This window comes from Apis mellifera, linkage group LG14 (assembly GCF_003254395.2).
Source record: "Apis mellifera strain DH4 linkage group LG14, Amel_HAv3.1, whole genome shotgun sequence".
Lineage (NCBI taxonomy): Eukaryota > Metazoa > Arthropoda > Insecta > Hymenoptera > Apidae > Apis > Apis mellifera.
The window spans coordinates 4,737,087-4,756,740 of record NC_037651.1 but is presented as its reverse complement, the minus strand read 5'-3'; the positions used below and the strand labels follow the sequence as shown (position 1 = coordinate 4,756,740).

The 19,654-nt window shown below is 29.5% G+C and overlaps 1 protein-coding gene across 2 annotated transcripts in view; it reads left to right on the top strand.

The window, feature by feature from the left end:
- The window catches only part of LOC410484 (trehalase), a 69,695-nt gene that overhangs the window by 23,172 nt on the left and 26,869 nt on the right, over nt 1-19,654 (top strand). Inside the window, exon 1 of one of the 2 annotated variants that reach the window (XM_393963.6) lies at nt 8,344-9,067. The exons of the other annotated variant lie outside the window; for it this stretch is intronic. Coding sequence (XP_393963.3) covers nt 8,964-9,067 — 104 coding nt within the window. The 5' untranslated portion in view covers nt 8,344-8,963. Of the gene's footprint in view, nt 1-8,343; nt 9,068-19,654 lie in introns of those variants that run through there. 2 annotated transcript variants of the gene reach the window in all.

Here is a 19,654-nt window from a genome sequence, read left to right as displayed (position 1 = left end):
CGAATATGGAAAGAAATAAAATTAAGAAAAACCAGAGAGAAAGAAAACTTTTCTTCTCTTATATCTCTTATATCTGTTGCGATAAAAGTCGTTCCATTTTTGAAACGCTAAATCATAATGATAAACGAGTTGTTACAATATCACATTAATCGTATGATTCGGGCGTGTTCATCAATTTATGATCGCTATCGATATTTTTATTCGATACGTTATTCGGGATGATATTTTTATGGCTGTATATTTTTATCTGATAAACATCGTCTGGATATTTTTCTTATATAAATATTTCTTCGTGTAATTTAAATTAAAAAAAAAGAAATTCGTTTCAATTTAAACACCTCGCAGCTCAAACAAAGATTACTTTGTACATTTCTCAAAAAAAAAAAAAAAAATCATCTCGTTCCAATAAAATAAATCACTCGTTTCAATATTCTCGAAGAAATATTGTTTCACAATTTTCGAGATAAGGATTACAGTTGCAATAAAAACAAAATTTCTTTCCTTGCATGATCGATATTTAAAAATGTATATCGTCCCGTATAACGATATTCGTCTCGTTTCACGACGAAATCGCGTTACATTTTTCAAAGCTCGCCTCGAGTTATGACAAATGTAACGCGTCGAGAGAATCGGATCCGGGGGCGGGGTTTGCGCGCGGTGAATATAAAGCGTATTCGTTTTTATTCGTATCTTCCTTCGATACTCGATAAAAAATCGCTCTTGATTCTTCGTGCGATTGTATTCTCCTTCGTCTTTTTTTTTTTCTTCTTTTCTTCGAGGTACAAGTTCAGTATCATCCTCGATAAGACACGATAAGATCGTTCACCGAATAATTTGATCCGTCTCCCTTCTTTTTACAATCGCGATAAAAAGAAGGAGATTTAAAACGAGCGAAATTGAATTGTAGAGAAAGAGAGAAAAATTAACCTTCTCGATACGGCAGTCGTTCGTATACTGTATTAATATCGACGAGAGCTCGTGTTTATATTCGGCGATTATCGTCGAGCGAAATGTCGTTCCGTTTCGAATACACGAATGGATTTATATCCTTTGTTTATAACAGTGGATTTCTCTGTAATCTTATTACGAAACTTGTAATCGATATCCTATAATAAATTATTCGTGTCCAGGCAGATTAAATCACACATTGGGGAATGCAAAGCGTGGATCTTCATACTTGTGCACACGTGCAAAAAAAAAAGGAAAAAAGGAAAAAAGGAAAAACGATCGGTCGCTTTATGTAAGCGATTTGAACAAGCACATCGTGTTATTAAGAGTAATCAATCTTACATAAGATCGGAAGATTCGAAGAGGCGGTGGCTCCCGATTCGATATCGCGTTTATTCAAATTTCAATTTCAATTCGATAGATAAAATGATCGATTAATTCGAAGGATCGATTAAATTTGAATTGCGTAATTTGAGTTGCGGGATCGAAATAATGAGATCATTATCGATCAATCAAGTCGATTTCAACGTGGTGATTAAAATTCTTCTCGTAGTATTTCGTTGTATTCTTATATTATTATTGTTATTGTTTTTCTCTTTTTCATTATTGTATTTTCACAAGATATGGATAATTAATTAGTCTCGGCTCTGGAACAATTTTAACTTGTTGGCGTTGCGTAACTTCATTATGATGATATGATGAGCAGATAATTAATGTAGGATTACATTTCTTAACCAAGCTTTTATATCATAATTTCGTTGTAATAACGAAACTGGTGACTGTTAACCATCCACGATTTGTCACAAGTTGTCGGGATCGGTATTTAAAGAACTTTTTAATTCTGCTCACATTTTCTCTTTCTTTCTTTCTTTTTCTTTTTCCTCCCCTCTGTCACGCTTCACTTGCAGGAAACACAAGTCTGATTAAAAGTTTATTAGAGAGAGAGTTTGGAGATAGGTAGAAAAAAATATTGACGTTGCAAATTGTTTTAATCCGTGCGAATTAAATTAAATTAAAGAATGTGAAAAAAATTTGGTATCTAAAATTTTGAAAATTAACGACGATTCCCTTTTTCTTTTCTTTTTTTTTTATTCCACTGAAATTTAAGTTTAAAACATATCTAAAACACATTGTAAGGGTAAAAAATTATAAAGGATTTGTTATGGAAATTTACACCATTGTGCAAAAATCTCTTGTAATATTTTGTATCGTAAAAATATTTTTCTTTGCTCATTAATAGAAAAAAATACGTAGAAGATTACCATCGATCATAATTTCGTTAATATCGAAAATGCGATATTCATCGATTAATCCTTAATCATCAGATACTCTTTAGATAGTATTTAGATAAATAGTTTTTTTTTTTTTTTTATAATAAATTAACAGCAATTCTTTACGTAACGACGAACAGTAATTGACACTTGAATTATCTGTTTGAATATCCTTCGCGAGTAAAGTAAGATTCATTCGAGGAATCTCGATTGTCACAAATTTGCCATTTAATGTCTCATCCTCTGTGTGTCATCCTCTTATCGATTACATAAACGTTGGTCAATTAATAGCAATTCCCTTGCACTTAATATCACAGATGTCAAATAGCTGTCCAATTATCATTCTCGATGGATTAAATTGTGATAAAGTGTCTGTTGAATAATTGGATATTGTAAACAATTGTAAAAGTAACGATCGACGAGTTGAGAATCAGGGGGGAGGGGAGGAGGGGGAGAGAAATATACGATAAATGGTAATTTTTTCGAATTTTTTTTTCCTCTCTAATTTTTTTTAATTTTATCGAGTTGTTTTAAAGTTGGAAAATATAATGAAAAATATATATGCATAATGAATGCATAAGAGGAGAGATTTTCGAGTAAAATAACATGATGAATGTTTGTAAGATTCAGATTTATTTTCAAATTACTACTTGTACTTCATTTTCTTGAAATTGATTCTTAAATTTCATTTTTATTTTTATTGAAAGAGGAAAATTTAAAATCGTTGGAGAACAAGAGAATATTTCTGCAATTTTTATTCCTATTAAATTTTAATTTTAATTTTATTGTGCAATAAAATTTATTAACAAAAGAGTTATTTTCAAAATCAATTAAACCTAGGATTTAAGCAATTTTTAATTGTTTAGAGAAGAATTTCTAAATAGTTTTTAACATAATGTTCTCCCAAACTCGTATTATTTAAATTTCAACTGTGTGTAAATAACAATTTACTAGATAAATATTCCACGTCTCGTTTAAAATTAATGTAATCTAAATAGAAAACGTTTTTTGAATACACGAGCTAGTTTGCCATAATTTTGATAAAAACTGGTAGTAAGTTTAGCAAGTTGTAAATAAATGTACACATGTTGTCGCAATATTGAAGGTAATGGAATAAAAATAGAAAAGAAGAAAAAAATTGAATAAAGTGCCATAAATGTATCGTTAAAAAAAATATCATTATCAAGCCAACAATGTTGCAAACATCATATAAACAAAGTATTTTTCTATATATATATCTTGATAAAAATAGGTGATAGAAGAAATTGTGGAAAAGTATGAGGAAAAATATTTGAAAAGATTGTTTTAATCTCGTCATTTCTCTGATATTTTATCATTTTATTTTTACAGAAATTTAATGATATAATACTGTTATTGCACATATAATTATGTTAAATTTGAAACATAATTTTTTTTTTCACAATAGATAATTTCAATTCATCTTTCCCAATAATTAATTTGTTTCGTTGTGATTTTTATCATAAAAATCCTTAATTTTACAAAGTCTTGTCTCTGATCTTCCTTCAAACTATATATAACTTCTTTGGCAATATTTTCGAGTTTTAGTTTTCCTATAAAAATGTCACGAGTGTATACTATAATTATTCAACGTTAAATCGAATTTATCTGATTTATAATCGTGTATAATATAGAAAATTTCTTTTCTTTTTTTTTTCTTTTTCCATATACGATTAATAAGAAACGATTATAAATCAAAAAATTGAATACGCAATATCTGTCATTGAAATTCATTGGTAGCGTCACATGCATAAGAGATTTATTTCTTTATTATTTCTCGCAAACAAAATTTTACAAAGCGCAAATTTATCTAATCTTTTTAAAATTACAATGTCAAAATATTATTTACGATTATAAGGGGAGAGGGAAGAGGGGGAGGGGGGCAAAATTTTCTAACGTGCAAAATTATGAATATTAAATCGTTAAAATTCTCAATTTATTCCTTAACAAAGCCAACAAAACTTACGAGATACTAAATTATCCATTCTTCTTAGGCGCATAAAGCGGTGGGCATTAAATTATTAAAAATCCCGGTTCATTTCTTTACAAAGGCTAACAAATCTAACAAAATGTTAAATTATTCAATTTTCTGAATTGCCAATTTTCTAAATTAAAAATTCCTAAGGCGCGCGGTACACAAGGTACTAAACGTTAAATTATTAGAAATCGCAATTTATTCCTTATTTTATTTAATTCCATTTACAAAGATAGTAAGACGGCAAATGCCGAATTGTCCAATCTTTGAAATTAACCGAAGCAAAAAAACACGACTCGATTTCGATGCTTTCCCTCGAGCCGACGTTTCTCTAAGTCGCATCAACGATTCCAATCACGTATCGAAGCGTGTGTCAAATACATCATAATTCACGATGACGAGAGAGATGAGAGAGAGAGAGAGAGAGAGAGAGAGAGAGAGAGATCTCGAATATCGAACAATAATGCGTGCACGTTCTCGTTAAATAATGTTTAGTTTCAATTATAGTATAATTTCGTGTATAATTTCACGATTTTAAATTACAAAAAGATTGTATTCTTGCGAATACAATGAGAATTAATTAATACCCTGTGAAATTCCAGTGAGAAATCGTTGTATTATTTATGAATTTTTAGATTTAAATTCTTGAGTTAAATTCTCCTAACACTTGGTTGTGTATCAGTTGATAGGATATTCATTTATTCAAGTTTGGATAAGAAAATGCTGTTTATCAGTGATAATTCCGCGTAAAGCAAAAAACTGCCGATAAAGTTTAAAATATTTATCTATAATTACGGGTTATTTAAAATGTTTTGCGCGTCTTTCAATTTATTAGAGCGAATATTTGTGTCTAGGAAAGTTTATCTACAAAAAAAAAAAAAAAAAAAGAAAAGGAAAAGAAAAAGAAATCGATCGGATTTCGAGATTGTTAAATATCCCTTTTATTTATTATTAATTGTGCGCAAATTATCTTAAATCGATTATCATTGTTAACATAATTCATAAACATTTTTCATTTTATCAAAATTTAAAAATTTCATTTTTCCTGGACAAAATCGTTTAGAAATTATTTTAAAAATTCTAATCTTTCCCCACCAAAATTGTTTTAAAATATTATTCAACAATCCTTTTCCTCGGTGAATTTTTCCATAAAGATTCGCACGTGTTGTCAGATCATTAAAGATGCAAGTCATTAAGGATAGATGAATCGAATCTGTCCATGAACATCTCGCTTCCTTCACACGAGGTATTTCTCCATTACCATTTACATACGTAGCCCTGAAATTTTTGAATTCTATTCTACATCGTATTTGCGTGTATTGAATAATGGAAAAAAAAAAGAAAAAAAAAGAAAAAAAGAAAAAGGAAAAAGAAAATCTAATAGGCGATGAACGGATAGCGCAATTTTCCCATTGTCCCCTATTTGCAAAGTACAATGTCTTCTCGTTGCCACGCCTCCTGGTTACCTGAATTATTCATGGAAATGAAAAAGATATTTTTCACGAGGTGGAATGCAACTTCGTCGAGGAGGAAGATCGTTTTTAAAGGGCAATTTAATTTTTTTTTTTTTTTGAGGGGGAGCGAATTGCCACTCAATGCCCCCGCGTTTAAACGTCACTTTACCGAAGACATTGTCGTTCAAGGATTTACTTACATCGCGAGGAAAATTGAATTTTGTTGGATGAACGGAAAGAATGTGGCACTTTCGAAATCTCGTTGATCTCGTTGGGGAAAAAATGGCGGTGAACTGGAAAATTATCGCAGAAGAGATTTGCGTTGAATAAACTTCGTTATGTAAATTTAAAAAGAATTATTGTTCGATTTTTATTGATTTGATATTATTCGTTAATTGACGAAGGAAAGAGTGTATTCTAATATTTTTATTCTGATAATTTAATATTCTAATAAGGAATTTTAATTATTTTTTTAATTTAGATGTTCGATATTTGAAAGAAAGAATTTTTAATTGCAAGGAAACATAGAATTTACCATTCATTTCCAATGATAGAATTTCAGATAAAAAGAATTTTGAATTTACTTGAGAAAGGCTGTCAAAATTAAAATTTTCTTTTCTGATGACAGTAGTCTCACTTAATTTATTATTTTAATTAATTATAATTCATTATTTAATAAAATGACAATTAGTTTAAAATTCTGAAGCATAAACAAGTACTTTTTAAATTTTCAAATTTCAATAAATTTCTCTCGTAATTTTCAAAAGATTCTCCTTTTGATTGAATCTTAAAAAACTGAAATTCATATCGTAGGAATGAATCGCACGTTGATCTTGACATTTTGCTAATTTTCCTCGCGATCGCGAGTGAAAAATGGGATATAAAGCGTGGAAATGTGGTTAGCATTGTGGAAAAGGAATTTCCAGATAATCTGCAGAGTATTTTATCGAGGGATGTGAGAGGAACAAATGTTACCTTGACCTCGCTCGTCATAGATATCGTTTCTGTTATACGATTTTTCGTTTTCTTATCTTCACTGAAGCCGCAATTACTATCTATCCGATTGCTTAACGCTTCGTTGCAATCGATTCGAGAAAGAAAAATTTACAAGAGTAATAAAAAAAAACGGACAGATCAACTTTTCCATTTGGTAAACTCGTGCTTTCCTCGTGATGGAATTTATTTTTATATTCGTAATTCTCGATCGAGGAATTTTTTTGAACAATTAAAACATGGATTAATTGTGAAAAAAAAAAAAAAAAGGGAAGTTAATCGTGTGAAATTTTTAAATGTATTATGCAAATTGGTGTACTTGATAAAAAAAAATATTAGCAGTCAAATTAAAAATTAATTATTTAGTTTGACAGATTTTTATCTTTTTCAGAATTTTTATTTATAATTCCTATGTATTTAGTTATCTTAATAATAATAATTTAGATGGTTTAACGTAGTTCTAGAAATTTTTGAGCGCGAAAAACAAATTGTAAATTGATACTTGACATTAATATCAAAGGTATTTGACTTATCTTTTTGTTAAATATTTATTCTATTATATGTTTTTCAACTTTTGTTCAATATTTTTTATATAAATCGTATTTCGCTAAATAAAAAACACTTATCAGAATACAATCAGATTTTAATTTATATAAGTACGTTCGTATCTTATCAAATTTTTTCGACTAAGTATTTTTCTCAAAATATTAATAAATATTAATAGACGATGATCGAAGAGGATGCAAACATCTAATAAATGAAAGAAATAAAAGTAAAAAAAAAAAAGAAAAAAGAGGAAGAAAGTTTAATAAATACATTTTTATATGATGAAATTATTCCTTTATTTTATTAATATATAATCATTTTTTTTATATATATCATTAACAAATATTATTTGCGAATGATTCTTCATTAGTTTCCCGATAAATTAATTATTTTCGAATGCATAATGAAAACGAAGAGATGTCGTTCTCGTTTTTGTATGGAAATTTGTTAAAAAATGAAATAATTAACGTGCTTTTAATTAAAATACTATGGAACAGCAGACTGATATATCAAGTTACAAAGAAATAATGATTTTAAATGGTAACAAAGAGAATTTTTTAAAAAATACAAGATGTTTATCTAAAATATACAAAGCTCAACTATTCTAATTAAATTATGAATTTCTGCAAAATATCTTGTTTATAAAAAAAAAAAAAAAAAAAAATAGAACTAAAGCAAATATCTCTTTCATCCCTTAAATATTATACACGTTCACAAATTTCTCAATAAATGCATACTTGCATCTTTACTCATAATATTCAAAGGATAATATTTAATAGCTAAACACACCCATCTTTTTCACCTTATATTATTTTTTCAAATTCAATTTCTCCACATATATACACAAATCATTCATCAAAATTAAATTCACTTTCGAACTTCACCATCACAATCCCCAAATTCACAAACCAAATTCTCTTGAAAAAAAAAGAAGTGAAAAGAAAATATTCCTACTGCACATCCGAATCACGAAATCGCGACAACGCGCCATGCGACACCTTCGATCCTCGTCACGTGCGATCGATGAAAAAGAAGAAGAAGAAGAAGATCTCGAGAGAAAAAAAAAACGCTCGAAGCCTTTCGCCTTGGCCTAAGATAAACGTAGCTGAAACTTTAATCGGCGACCAATCACGCCGGGGGAGTGTTCCGTGCCAGACCAATGAACAGCGCCTCCTTATCAACCTGGCCACACACATATAAACCGAGCACCGGTTCCGTCCACGGTGCAGAAAGGGTCCGGCCAAACCGAACTTCCTATAAACTTCTCTACGTAACCATACAATTCCTCTCTCTCTCTCTCCTTCCCCATCCATCTAACCGTCGCACGCAAATCGTCGCGCTCGGCTTAACTAACGCTCCTTTTTATTACTTAACAACAAACGTTGCCGGGACTTACGACAGACGTTGGAGGCTCCTTCCGCTCGGTGCGTCTCGCGTCGTGTGCCGCAACCAGCGGCCAGCCAACTGTCAGCGGAAGGCCGAGGCGCGATCGCTCGTTATAACGCTGCCGTGCTCGTTCGTTAAAGTGGCGCTCCACGCGCGTATCAGTCGGTCGGTCGATCGTCGTACGATTCAGCCGCGTGCACGGCCTAGCGCAACAGCCTAAACCGCGGCTGGACGAAGGAGGAGAAGAAGGAAGAAAGAAGCAGCGCATTGTTTCCCGCGCGGGAATAAACACGGATCGAAACACGGGGGCATCTGTCTCGTCGTCTCGCGTTTAGTTGGCAACCCACCTCGGAAAGGGAGGAAACGAGGAGGATGATGCCAGGACTTTTCGCGTTTCTCGGCGTCGCTCTGATCGCCTCCTTGACCGATGCCGCCTCCATCAGACGTGCCAACCGCAAGGCCATGGACTGCTATAGGTGAGTGAAAGGGAAACGGCCAAGGCGCGGAGAGGCGCTGCGTTCTGCTTCCAAGTGGAATAGATACCCTGGCCTCGCGTTATTGTATGTACAAATGGAGTGGTGGGATAGAAGCTTGGTTATTTCTTGTCGAAAATTTTTTCCTTCTTTTTCTTTACACGTGTGTACGTTTTATCGTAAGTTGGTATAATTTTTCTTTTGTGTTTTCTCTGGTTGAAATTAATAATATTCGAAAATAAGCGAATTAAAAAAAAAGAATGGTCGGAGTCGGATAGCGGAGTGGATAATTGTTTTGAAGAGTCTTGTTATGAAGAAGAAAATTGTGCGTTATAATTATATAGTTTGATATAATAAAAAAAAGTCCCTGACTGGTGGTTATGTAATGAGAGATACGATAGAAGCTCGATTATCTGAAACGTGGGCTCTTAAATGAATTTTCTGTATTTATTTATCGTTGCAATTTCACTAATCGCCAAAATTAGACGTACAATTCTATTTTTGGTTTCTTGGTTTATCGTAATAAAAATTATCTTGAATAAGTCTTGCTTCCTAATTAGAATAATAGAAGTTTCAACCAGCTATATATACTCTTGGCCCAGATATTCTTTCTTTGACAAAGAGATAGAGAAAGAGAAAGAGAGATTTTTGTTTGTTCTTTTTCGGATTCTTCTCTCTTTTTTTTTCTTTTTGGAGAAGGGTTGGTTTCTTTTGTTTCTTTGAGCGGGGTTTCTTTGTTCTTGGGTATGAATTTGAAATTGAGGAAGAGAGTTTTGGATCAGGATGTTGAAGAAACGTGTTCAGGAAGGATTTAAGGTGGTTGAACATTTTGATAAATGAGAAATTTTTTGATATTATAGTAATTACACGTTGAGAATAATTTTACAATTTTATTGCACAGCTCTTGTACAAAGAATAAGAAAAAATCCTTGCTTAGTTTAGTTACATTTACACGTTAATCTCCATTAAATCATTAAATCAGTATTTTGTGTAATTAATTTCACCAATTAAAATTAAATAATATTCAGTTCAGGATTCAATCAAACTATTTTCTTCTGTAAACATATAGTTCAATTTAATAGCTCTTGATGAAACTTCTGTTAATATCTAATCGATGAATTTTATTTATCATCCATTCGCGTCGAAATTTTTAACAAATCGTCCTACTCCATCTTAATTGATCTTAATGGAATTACCATTTGTCCGAAGACTAAATAGGAAATTAGCCTTCGATTGATTAAATCCTCTTTTTATTCCAGGCAAATTGATATCGTTTAAACAAAGAGGAACGAGGAGTCAATGCCTGGTAATTATAACGATAATACTCGAGAGCGAATAATTATGTCGGGGTTTATAGTCGGTTTCTATATTTGCCAGTGGTATTTTCCTTTCACCTCACTCGAGAAAAATAATTTCGATTGTTGTGACTGCGAGAATTTCGATTAGATCGAAGTTGGACGATAATTCGTGAATCGATTTACTCGTTCGTTATTTATCAGCTATTGAAAATTATTTTTATCGTCTATTTGTAAAAAAGCAAGCACAGTGAAACGATAAACGTGTAAATGTAAATAAGGAGAAGATCTATGAAAAAAAAAAAAAAGAAAGATCGATTAAAGTTACTTAAAAGCGAGCATAGATCTTTTATCAAAATTTGAACGATAAAATAAAAATAGATTTCGAATTGTTTTGTATAAAGTAGGAGATATCTCTTTAGATTGAAATCATTATCAGTATCACTCAAAAATTTAGATTCTTACTTACTTATTTGTATCCAATCTCCTCTGATTAAAAATTAAAAATTAATAAATTTCAGAGAAAGAATCGTTCCATCAAAATCATTCAATCGACGACATTTTATTTAATAATTCAAAATTCTTGGAAAAATTATTCGTATCAAAATGAGCAAAAAAAAGAAAGAAAGAAAGAAATTATTAATAACTCCGACCACAAACATTCGACAGTCATTGCACGCTCGTGTTATTGTAATCGACAACATATTCGACTTATAATTGCAATTGAGTTCTCGTTTTTTTTCCCCTCCCAATATTTTAATAATCGCAATAAAAATTCGAATTTTCTCGATAAATTCGTAGTCTAAGCAACATCATTTCCGCGCCAGAACGGAATTATTATCAGAGACGGTTCGAAACCTCAGATAAACTTAGTCCACTTTTACATATCGAATATATGTACACGTATACGTGAGGTTGGTTGATAAAATGAATGAAATTCTGATATCATCGGGATATTACGTTTTAGAGCGATATAGGAAGTACTAAACATGAACAGGATTTGACTCGATTGTTATGAAAACATGCACTTCCTCTGATTCCATCATATTTACGCTGTTTTTCTCTTTTTTTCTTCTTTTTCTTTTTCTTCTTGTGAGAGCGCGATAAACAATTGATGTTATATTACAAAATATGTTTCGCAATAGATTCGAATATTCTGGAGAATGATGTATAGATTTGGAATTTGTTGGAAATAGATTTTTGAACGTAATAAAATAATTTTTTTACGTAGCCGCAAATTTATGAATTTTGGGGAAAATTTAATCTCAGTTTTGCACAGAGTTTTTTTGTAAATAAGTGATTTGGAATTTGAACTGTTTTTTTTTAAATCAGAATTAAAATCCTCCAATCGTCATCGAAATTCTTAAAATTCCCAATTAAAATTTAGAACTTTGATCTTTGAGGTAACAATTTCCAAAACTCTTTTATATCAAACTCGAAAATTCGATATTTAATTCAATTCATTTATTAAAACGAAAGTAAAGAAAGTAAGAAAGTTCAATTCGCGAACTTATTTAACCTTTCAACTCTTCCAAATCTTCTTACCTCAAAAAGAATCTCAAACTTCTGATGAAATTAAATTGTTATAAAACTTTTTCCAAGAGCATTGTAAATAATCAATCACATATATAAATACACTTCCTTCAAAGAAAAGGCAAAATATATATATATAACATATGACTCTTCAGAAAGAGAGAAAAGGAAAAAAAAATAAGAATTCGATAAAATAATCTCACGTATCTTTCTGTAACATTGTTAGGTCTTTAGATAAAAATAGTATCTTCTTTGTTCCACGAAAAAATTCCGGAAACGTAGTATCTCGTATCTCGTAATTAATTGCAATCCAAAATATAAAAAGAGATTTCATAGATTTCATAGCAACGAGCGAGTTTCTTTATCATTTATTTATTACATATCTCTTCGATGCAAGATTAATGCCTAGTTTCTTTGAGAAACGGTACTTATTGTCGTTTATCCTTTTTATGCAATCGTTTCAGTCGACCACACGTGTCATTAGATTCGACGTTTTTGCAGACATTAAACGGAATGAGAATTCAAAGGAAAAAAATGTCGAAAGGAAATGGAATGAGAACAGTAATGAGATCGATAAAAATAATTGGTTGCAAGATTTTTGAAAAATCACGGTCGTCTTTACATGCAGATTTGACGAGAACAAGATATAGTGGAGTTTATTTTTAGAAATGAGAGAATAGATATTCTGTAAAGAAATTTTTGAAATTGTAGGATTTTGGAATTTAAAATAATTCCTTGAGAAATTTATATTTGCTTTCATCTTATTTTATTTCCTGGAATTGAATTATTTTTAGAAATGAGAGAATAAATATTCTGTAAAGAAATTTTTGAAATTGTAGGATTTTGGAATTTAAAATAATTCCTTGAGAAATCTATATTTGTTTTCATCTTATTTTATCGTCAGGAATTGTGAAATCGTAAAAAATGACAAGGAAAAAATTTTAGAATTTTTAAAATTTATGTTTAAAGTATATATATATAAAAAAAGAAAAATTGGAAGAAATTTATTTTCATTATTTCGTACATTTCAGACTTAAAGATATTCCAATTATTTTTCGTAAAAAAATGGTAAAAAAATTTAGATAATTTATAATTCAAATTATTTTTAAGTACGTAAAAATTATAATTTATCTCGCGAGAAATTATTACTTCATTTTTCAATAATAGCTCGTTATCAAATTAATTATCGTTTATTACGTCGATGTACTTGTTACAAAGTAATTGTGAATTTACGTCAATTTTATTTATTTATTAATGCACAGTCCACGAAATAAAATAATTGTATCTCAAGTTTAGATAGATAACCGATAGATAAAATTATTGGGTATAAATAATCAATTTTTATAAGTGCAATCACTTTTTGGATTAAATATTAATGTGCCAATAACAAAAATTATCGCCGATATTTATTTGTCTGATACGAAGTAATCGATAACAATTTCAGCAAAAGTTTGTTCAGCAGATGTTTGGTGAAATAATACATTTTTTTTTAAAATGTTATTTCCAATTCAAAATCATTGAAAATACGATCAATATTTCATTTATACTCGCACAGGGGCCACAGCTGCATTTATCGATACATCTGCGATATTTATTATACGAATTTTTCGATGTATCAATATTTCCTATTTCTCGTGACTTATTTTCCATCGTGTCAATTTTAATTAATTAGAATTTTCTTTTTTTTTTTATTTTTCTTCATTTTTACATTTATTACCGAAAATTAAATTACATCGTTTTATCTTATTCGAAACGTAATAAATAATAATTTTTCTTTCAATATGGCGAGAAATTATTTACTTGACAGAGTAGAAATAATAATAATCTTGCTTTCAATTATTAATACTTCGAAAAATAATTATTTTTCTTTTTAACCATCCAACGAATATCATTATTGTTTAATCTTGTTTTTATCTTTATACTTTGATTGGATTAAAATGTATTAATTTAGTTATATTTGAATATGATAGAATAACTGAACAATCTAATCTATCTTTAATCTAATATGAAAACTGGTACGAGAAACAAAAGCTTGAAAAGTTTAATAGATAAAATTAAATTTTAATTAAAAATATTTTTCAAAAGATTCCTTTATTGTTACTAGATATTAGCATTAAAAAAATACTAACAATTTTTCTTCTAAACAAACATAAATATTATATTATAAAACTTCTCTATTTTTTTTTTTTTTTTTTCACCAAGGGATCCTTTTTCAAATTTGTTTCAAACCTTTCAAACTTCAAGCTTCAAATTGTTATAAGTATTTAATTAACTTTTGTTCGTATTTTTTAAAGTCTTCGCATTTCGTATTTATATTAATGTAAATAATATTAAAATTATTGCATAACGAGCTTGCCATTATTCATATACGATCATCTAATGAATATTTATTCATTACATTTTTGTTATATCATATTAATTTCTATTGATTAGAATTTCACTTTGCGAGAAGATTATTATTTTCGTAAATAATATGATGATTCATGAAAACGATCTATTCCAATTCAGCTTCTCGTTATAGATCTCGAGCACGTGTATTTGGTCATTCATGTTTGCATACGTTTCGTTGACTAAAGGCTTGATATACAATGTGCTGATTCAATGCTATCGGTTTGTAAAGCGTGTAAGTAATTATCATCAACCGTGAAGGCTTCTGTTCGTCAAAGGCAAGCGAAAAATCCTTTAGATTTCACAATTTGAATAATTCCAATGTTTATTTTTTTATTGAAAAAATATTATAGTAAATTATAGTAGAAAAAGTATAAAAGCATTTGACGATATCCTGTACGATATATTTAATTCTTTTATCAACAATTTTTTTAACAAGAAATATTAATATTATTATTATGTTCTTTCTGTAATTTATAAACTTACGAAATTCTTCGAAAAACATATTGGAAAGTAAGTGAAATTGTCAAATGATACTTTCAGCAAACGTGATAAGAAAATGCATGATGCAATTTTGTTTGTTGCAATTATTAATAAATTCTTACATATATTTATCGTTTCCGGGATATCGATTCGTCGAAAATGCAATATCATGGCTTAACCTCTTCTCTATAATATCACACAGACTTGAACAAGTTGTCAAACACACAGTATATCGGAAACTTATTATATCAAATTATATTATACGACACAAATACTTATTAAATATTCAGTATGCATAAATGATTAATAATATCGTTGCATTTTCAATATCGTGACCTTTAATTTTTATATTAAAACTTTCTTTAATTCGTTATTTTATCATATAATTATAATTTGATGTGAAATTATTTTGAAGAATTCAATCATTAATTTAAAGATTCTTTAATCGTGGCCATTTTATTATTACAATTAAGGTAACGAAATAAAAATGAATAAATAAATCCAAAATATTAAATTATTCCAAAAGCAATTGTATAATTCTTTCAATATTGTGGACATAATATGATGCGACACTAGCGCCACATGACCATTAACTACTATACACCCAATATGCTTACTTATTTATTTATTTATTTATTTTTAATTCTTTAGTATTCCCATCTTTTTTTTATACTCTTCAAATATTCGATTATTATATTTTTTCTTTTCAAACGTGACAAAAATATATTTTATCCGAAAGTTAAAAATGTTTGAAACTATTCGTCGCGATAATTGCGGAAATAAAAAAATTAATTCCAGTGTTAAAATTTATTTTTCGCTATTGGTAATCTGATTTCTCCGGGAAAGTCATCGAAAAAACTACGTGCGTGTGCGAGAGAACAGCGGTGATCTCGTTCACCGGCGCGGATTAAAACAACGAGAGCCAATGGTCCCGCGCTTTCAACGCTATTAAATGTAATTGAACCGACCTCATTGTTCCACTGTGAATTCAGTTCAATGGCTTACCTTCGAGTTCAAGGCTAATTCATAATTCATTGCCGACCTGCCTCGAGATTTCTATTTCTTTTTTTTTTTTTTTTTTTCATCGATCGCCATTCGCTTTGCAACTATTTCACGCTAAAAAGGAATCACGCGAATTTTTTTATTTCTGGCTATTAGAAGTGATAGATCAAAATTTGAGACATTGACGTGTTCCCAAAATTTAAAAAATCGAGTAAATATTGGATAAAAATTTCACGATATTGGAAAAACTATAAATTTAAATGAAATTAGATTGAAATCAATATCTTTATTTTTACATTTTTAATATTAATAAATTTAGTATTTGTAAATTTAGTATTCGAAAAAGTGAATTATTTGGATGGTATCTTTGATTCTTTTACAAAATTTCGTTTACACATTTGTTTCTTTATATTTGAAAATAACCAGATATTATCTTACGTTAAATAATTTTCACAATTTGATAAAAATTGTCACGTCGACTATAAAACACTCGATAGATAAGCAGAAACGTAATAGAATTTTATTTTCCAAATTCAATATGAAAGTATAATTTTCAAAGATCGAAAAAGGAAACTCGTGCTATCGCCTATCCAAACTATTCCACGTTTCTATTCGGAAAGAATTTCCATTTCCTTGACGCTATCGACTCAGTTGAAAATAAAATTTTCCTCGTTCCTAGTATTGAATACTACGACACGAAAACAGTTCTTAAAAATCAAAGGCAAACATTCTTTCTATTACTGATCAAAGTTATCCCATTTCACGTTAAACCAGATTTTCATTTTCATTTCTTATCCTTCTTTTAACACTGTGAGGACCAATGATGCGACACTAGCGCCACCATGACCATTAACTCCCCATGACATCCATTCCCTTAAGAATCGAACCTTTCCCTACTTTTTTCAACAAACGCAACAACAAATAAGAATAATAATTTTAAAAAAATATTTTTGTTAAAATATTCTTGATGGAGGAGGAGTCTTGGAAATTATTTAAACATTCACAATTCAATGAATTAACGATTAGAAATATCCAAAAGTGTCGTGGATAGTTTAAGAGAAATAAGGAAAGAGGAGTTGTTTAAAAAATTCTTCGGATGTCGTTTGAATCGTCGTAGTTTAAAAATGATCAGTTTTTTCGTTTGTCGAAGGTGGTAGGCGTGATTCGCAATGGAAAAACAGCCATTTCGATCCGGTATAATGTCGCCATAAAGGCAGGCTTTACGAGCTCGATGAAAGCCTGCTCGTCGATATCCCATAAATTCGTGATTCTGCTTGATGTCGAGGCAAAGTGTTCAATGATTGAACACCATTTCTCGTTACAAGCATGAATTATAATCTAAGAATCTATTTAATTCGGGCAAATGTGATCGTAATACGTGGAAAGAAGAACGATAAGAATATGAAACGTCATCGTTATTAGTAAATGGGATGATTTAATGTATATAAAAGGAATGACGATGGCTGTTGAATTGGAATTGTAGAATTTCATTGTTGAAGATTTATAAGATTTACAAGAACATTTTGTATTGGGATAATTTTATTTTCAATTGTTCAATATCTTATCGGTATTTAATTTGAAATGCAAGCTGTAGAAATAGAGTATTAGTTATGACAGCAGATGAAAACAAAGTTGATAATGATAAATTAACCAATTGAGTTAAGATTTTATTAACGAAATTTAAAATATATAAGGAAAATAATTTTTTAAATCGTATATTTTTTGTTCTTTCTTGTATTTGTGCGCCTTTTATCTTAGATAGAAACATGAATTTTTCATTAATAATTAAGCTTGAACGTCAATTATTGAAAAATGTAGAATTTGTTTAATTTATTTTTCTTTATTTTATGTATTTACTTTTTTTGCGATACGTCGGTTTGTAATATTTGTAGAATCAATTACTTTAATATTTGGAGATAAGCAATATTATATTTACATAACGAGAAATAATATTTTTAATTGAAGAAAAATTTGTATACTAATATATTCTTTAGAAATAATTATATGTTTCTTTTTTTTTTTTTTTTTTGATATATCATTGTAATATAAGTTTTTGAAATGCAGAAAGATAAATGAAAATTGAAAAGTACAAAGTTTTCTTTTCCAAGAGCAAATATGTTTTCGCGAGAAATAAATACGCATTATTTGGGCAAACTTTTGATATAAATTTTTGCATATAAATTCGGGATATTTCGTATCTCTAGCGAGTATAAAAAAATATTTTTTAGATTATTTAAATGCTCGTTTCATCACCTTATTTTTTCATCAAATTTTTTATCTTATCAATTCCTAATCATCGCAATAAATTTCACGGATTTCTTTTTTTCAAAATTTGCCCAAATAATTTTCAGCAAATAGTATTTCATAATGTACAACTAATTTTATTTTGAATGAAAGGAATTTCGAAGCAGACTGATAAGAACTATAAATATTTCACACTTCTTAAATTATTTATTTCTTTTTGATTATTTATTATCGAAAAAAGAAATAATTACACAATTTTCACTTTATTTCTATTAACTTCCTTCTGCAAATCATTATCTTTTTTAATATTCGAAGAATCAAGAAATCGAAAAAATAATCAATTTTCAATTTTTCATTCTACTAACTTTCCTCCCTTGCAAATTATCAATATTCAAACAATCATAAAAAATACAATGCATATCAAATATTATTCGACGAAAACTATTGGCATTCTCCAGAATTTGTCCCCAAAGATCAAAGGTAAAAGCCGATAAAAAGAAGGACCGAAGCACGCATCGAAAATTCCTATTATTTCCGCCTCTTCGTTTTCCTTTGCAAAACGTTTTCCTTTCGGAAACATTTCGCGCGTGTCGCGTAAAAGAATCGTGGATGATGGTACACGGGAAATAGAAACGGGCGAATTTTATTGCTTCCACACGCTGAAGATACCGGAGGAAATTATTTCACAGCTGTTCAAGCTCATAAAAACCGTGCTGATCCGTATCTGGAGCAATAAGCCGGGTATTTGCGATAAAGCGTGACTCCAGCTGCATAAAGCGTGAAATTTAAATGGCCAAAGAAGGTTGAACGTCTTAGAATCCTTCTCAGGATGTGTACAATGAAAATAGATAATCGACAAGTTTTTATTTTAAACTCGTACAGGGTTGGAATAAAGTATATCGTTGTGGGATAAATTTAAATTTGCCGCCATAGCCGATGCGTAATTTAGTTAACGAGCGCGCCGCTTGAGAGCGCTAAAGTACAACATTTTTAAAATTAATTCTTATTTTCCTGTCGTGAATTATTTCATGTAACGAGTGTTTAGAATTTAAGAATTAAATAAAAAAGATAAAAGATATGATGGAATTGGAATAATAAATTTTATCAAAAGTTTAATCGAAAATTTATTTCACAATTGAACATATGCAATTGAAATTCATAATTTATTAAAAATAACTAAAATTTTATTAGAGACAGGAAAATATATTTCAATGTTTTCGTGAAAAACAGGGAAGAATTTATTACGTTGCTATTAATTCGAGTTAAAAATTTACTGTTATTAAACTTCAAGTCCATTGATAAAAATTTATCTTTTTTTTTAATAATGTACCAATATTTTTCTTAAATATATAGATTCAATTTCCTTTCTACGAATTATATTCGTACGAATTCGTTTCATAAACTTGGTGAAACAAAAATTTAAAAAGTCGATTTATCGTTTCAAGTGTCACACGATGAAAAATGATAGCGAAAATAAAAAAAAAAAAAGAAGAAAAAAAAAATCTTCCTTCACCTTTCATATTTCGATTTCAGACTTCTCATTAATGGGTTTCATCGCACCCCTTGATCGAGAATCGATCGATCATCGCGGCACCAAACTCCCAGGAGAGCTAACTTCCCTTTTTATGAATCTAACTCGGTCTTC